Genomic DNA, 4776 nt, shown 5'->3' with positions numbered 1-4776 from the left:
TAACGAGGCAGTTAGAAAGCTCGTTTCCGGTTGTGAAACGGGTACTTCTGTCGAAGAATGTGTCCAGCACCAGAAGCTGCGTTGGTTGGGACATGTGTTCGGCAAACCATCGTTTGCCGAAGAGAGTGCTGTTTTCCATGCCCAATTCAGAGTGGCGTAGACTGAGAGGTGGCCAACCCTTGACTTGGCAGGGGAGTGTGTTGGAGATCACGAAACGCTAGGGTGCTGTCGGTGCTACTTGCCTTCCAGTATGGGGACCGCGTGATCCTCACTGCGCCTGGTTGGAGACTACAAGGTCTGGCTGCCAACCAATGTTAGTGGCGTTCTTGTTGTCAGTTTCTATTCAGATTGCCTGAGTGAATGTATGGAGGTGTAAGCACCTCGGAATGATTATGGCAAGCTAGCACTAACCCCCATTCACCTTAATTTTGTTTACAACAAGGCTTTCAAATAAATGATGGTTGTACGGCATCGAGGCATCAGTGTTGAACACATGTTATGCTATCGATGATGATGTACTGTACATAGGCGCGCTGTAGTAGTGTTTGACTGGGTTTTGGGCGTCAATACACATGCCCCTTTGGTGTTTGTTTTGATGGGAATGCTATGTTGGAAGGTTCAGACGGAGAACTAAGTTAAGAAAATGCGTCATAACACTCGTGTTGGCTGGTGCCGGTGAATACCCAATGAAGCTACTAGAAGGTGGGTGTTCGGATGTGTAAATTTCCCAGACCCTGCAGCAAAGTGTGCTGGGTTTAAAATAGCGGCGTGTGTGGGATGAATGTAACAGTAGTTCACAGCTCTCAGGACTGCATACGATCCCACTTAAGCGCATCAGGAAAAGTGGATTCAGGGTACAAATCGACCCTCAAGGATCGTCGGGGCGGAAAGCCTTGGAAAGCACAGTCGGTTGCCCCCCTCGTAGTCAGAAAAATCTTGTGATTTTCCAGTAGGAGTGCAGCACGTTTGTCTTCGACCTGTCGTGAACGAAAATCCCAGGTTCGAAGAACGTTGAAGCGAACTATCGTAGACTAGTCAGTTAGCCGGATCCAGTTTACTCTCCTGTCATAACCGAATGAGACTATTTGTTAAGCAACTTTTTGCATTTATTAAGAATCCTTTCGTTTAGCCTTATCCATTTCGGAGGTATTCCTGTTTACCCATATTTCACTGATCATAAAATGGCTAATGCTCTTTGAGCAATAGAAGGTTCGGATGAAGCACTGTCATTTAGAGTTCATCAAACAGGGCGCGAATTTCTTTACAATTTACCGTTGTATTGAGGGACAGTTTGAAATACTTCACCATAGGCGAATTCGATTTTGAGGAAATTGCCAACGCGGCTCATTTAGTAAGTTAATTGTTGGTATATTGACTTGAAATTATTTCTTCATCGATTTGTTTTCAATCTGAGGTCACATGAATCTGGTGCCAATGATTACTGTGTATAAGGAATTCAATATGTGGTGCATGTTGTTAGTACGGTCTACTCAGCCTCTTTTTTGCCGCTGATAACCATAGATCAATTAGTTCCTTCTTTTCCATGTTTATATTATCAGAAAAAGTTCATTCTTTTCGAGCATGCTCTGGGATACGCCCTACTACGTGTTAAAGCAGCTGATGTCGAATCGATAGTGGAGCTGGCTAAGGAGTTACTGGATGACGACGAAACATTTTGCAAGTCCTTTAAATTGCACGCCTTCTCCCCATTCTCGTCATCTGCCAGTGCTCTGCAAAATTGCAACGCTGTATCAGAAGGGATGGTACACGAGGATTTGAAAAACTTCCTACTGGAAAATCTACCTCTCGACGGTGCCACCATGCTTTGTGTGGCGGAAAGAAAGTTAGCAGATGCCATCAAGAGTCCGGAAGCCGGCTTTCCTGACACTTTAATCTGTTCCTCAGAGTCTATACTAACAGACGCATTTCGTGCTCTCAGACTTCGATTTCCAACATACATCAAAGAGCTTTCCCATTTCGCCGAGTCCAAGGCTCAACTCGGTTTAGGTCACAGTTATTCACGTGCCAAGGTCAAGTTCAATGTGAACAGGTTTGTCGTCACATTTCACCTTTACCACTGCATCTGCTTAGAAATGACAACATGATCATTCAGTCGATCAATCTGCTCGATCAACTAGACAAAGATGTCAACGTGTTTTGCATGCGTGTTAAGGAGTGGTTTTCCTATCACTTCCCAGAGCTGGTCAAAATAGTGCCCGATAATGTCACTTTCGTCAAGGTGATTGGTCTGATTGGAACTCGCGAAGGAGTCACACAAGACAAACTGGAGGCCTTAGAAGCGATTGTTGACAGTGAGAGGGCTCAGATGATTATTGATGCGGCCACCTCCTCGTTTGGTAAGTCCTTTTTCAGTCATTGTTGATAAACTTTAGGTTTCGATATAACTGAAGAGGACGCCGAACATCTGACGGCATTTACTGAGAAAATCTTGTCGCTAGTGGATCGCCGGAAACAATTACAGGATTACCTCGCCTCCAAGTTGTCCGGCGTAGCCCCTAATTTGAGCACACTTATTGGGGACCGAGTGAGTGCCCGCTTGATATCGCATGCGGGATCGCTGATGAATCTGGCTAAGTTCCCTGCATCAACCATTCAAATCTTGGGAGCCGAGAAAGCCCTATTCCGAGCGCTACGACGTCGTGGACGAACACCGAAATATGGACTTATCTTCCACAGCCCGTTCATATCCAGGGCAGCCAGAGAGAATAAGGGACGTATCTCCCGATTTTTGGCTGCCAAATGTGCCATAGCCTGTCGTTTGGATTGCTTCAGTGAGATATTATCCGATATTTACGGCAAGCACTTGAGAAAACAAATCGAAGATCGCCTGAACTTTTTCGAGACTGGTCAAACCGCACTGACGAATGCTGAAGCGATGGAAATTGCTAACGTGGAGGTGAGTGTATACGGTCTCCGACAGAATTTTGACTTGAGTACTGATCTAAATGCTTTTGTAACTGTCACTCCAATCATTTGTATGGCAGCTAATCGCTCTCTCATGAGACTGATGGCTGCCATTTCCATTAGGAACATGAAACTGTTGTTCGTTTTTTTCGGGCTTGCAGTTTTTAAACAAAGCAGTTGAATAACAATGTGTACCAACATCTGGGTTAAACAGGTAATTTCAAGCTTTTTTGGTTATTCACGGGACGTTTACCCGTAAACAGACTCATCTGTAGTGTCTGTATCTGTGTGCACAAGCCTTACAGACTTAATGGGATAGTGTGATTACCGAACCCCTCTTAAGTTGTTAAGGCTACTAAAGTGTACAATTTACTTTGTCTGGACGGTGTTTTGCTGTTCCAAGGTGAATAGTGGTGCTAAATCGGCTTGCTATGTTAGGTTTTACGGGTCAAGTAGCATATGCCATTCCCGTTGGGTTGTTTTTCAAAGAATATAATACTCAGCTATGTTATCTGTTGTCTTGGTTTACCATCTCATTCTTACTCGGATATCGTTTCTTGGAAATGTAGATTGATCGATCGTGTTATCTGAGAACACCTATGAGGCTACTCTATTAATTCTGTTTCATGGCAATTTAATCGCTTGTTTTCACTCACTCACGTGCACTTTTCAACGTATAGGCTCGGAAATTTATTCGCAAAATGAAAAAGAAGGCCATCACGATTTTGAATCAGAAGGTTCCAATCACTGCACACTCTCCAACGGAGATGGACGGTGAGTCAGTACCGTCAGTTCCTCTCCCTAAAAAGAAAAAGAAGAAACTAAGACAGATGGAGGAAGAGGAGGTTAAGACAAAGACGGACCCCGATCATGATGAAGCTGCCACGATGCATGAATCTAACGAACTCACAAACCCGAACGTGGGGAAGAAAAAAAAGAAACGCCATCTTTCTGAATGCGCGGCAATGGAAGTGAAACCAGCGGTTGTACGCCAGAATCGTAAGCGGTCAGCGTCAGAATCCAGCTTGGTTGTTGGGGATGCTGAGCCAAACCATGTTGATGTATTTCCAAAGAAGAAAAAGAAGAGGATGGAAGCTGCATTTTGAATTAGATATTTGCCATATAACTTGTACATACGTTTGTACACTTTTTCGCGGTAATAAATGCGCTCCCCGATACTACACGAATGGTGGTTGCAATGTGCAAGCGAAGTTAATTTCGAAATCGAATAACATTTTGTTTCTCATTAGATGCTATTGTGATTTCAATAACAGATACGACTGTCCTTCACACTGGACATGTGCAGTCCCTTGTATCGTTTGGCTGGTCGTTATATTAAGCGCTACCTTTGCCTATGGACGAATACTCCATGTTAAGTTTCCTTGGTTTCGCCCGGAATTTCGCGGTCAACGACGGACCAACGTGTTCCCCCAACGTATTTTATCGGTTCCTACGGATTGTGTTAGCTGTGTTACTCATCGATTGTTGAGGTGACTTCTCTGCCGTATTTTTTCAACGGCTACCAATGAACAATGTCGTGGAGTAAGGAAAACCGTCATACTATGCTAGGTTAACTCCAGCCGTTTCGCTTATCTCACTAGCCTTTTACAAACCAAGCTTAGAAGAATTCAGCGGATATGTTTTCGGACAGAAGTAGACCAGTGATATCCCTATGACAAATGATGGTCCTCATAGTCAGGGTACTGTGGCTGTAGACATGTTTCTATGCCAGCCTTACTGAGGTAAGATAGCTACAATCCGAACTTATTAGACATGGGTTTGTGGCGTCAAATCATCATTGCCTCAGCAAAACGACTGTTGTTTGATAGTTCAGTAGGCGGTATTAGATTG

At 44.2% G+C, this 4776-nt stretch overlaps 1 protein-coding gene across 1 annotated transcript in view; it reads left to right on the top strand.

Moving 5' to 3' along the window:
- T265_07773 (hypothetical protein) overlaps positions 1-4194 on the top strand; it is a gene marked incomplete at both ends in the record, with an annotated part of 7962 nt that extends 3768 nt beyond the window's left edge. The window contains 4 exons of the mRNA XM_009173385.1: positions 1560-2050; positions 2092-2357; positions 2394-2917; positions 3606-4194. Of these exons, the coding sequence (XP_009171649.1) occupies positions 1560-2050; positions 2092-2357; positions 2394-2917; positions 3606-4031 (1707 nt within the window). The remainder of the gene's footprint in view (positions 1-1559; positions 2051-2091; positions 2358-2393; positions 2918-3605) is intronic.
- Between the last annotated feature and the right edge of the window lie 582 nt (positions 4195-4776).

Source organism: Opisthorchis viverrini (assembly GCF_000715545.1).
Source record: "Opisthorchis viverrini unplaced genomic scaffold opera_v5_188, whole genome shotgun sequence".
In the NCBI taxonomy this organism is placed as follows: Eukaryota; Metazoa; Platyhelminthes; class Trematoda; order Opisthorchiida; family Opisthorchiidae; genus Opisthorchis; species Opisthorchis viverrini.
Note: the sequence above shows the minus strand (reverse complement) of the source record. Positions and strands in the feature narration are given on the sequence as shown.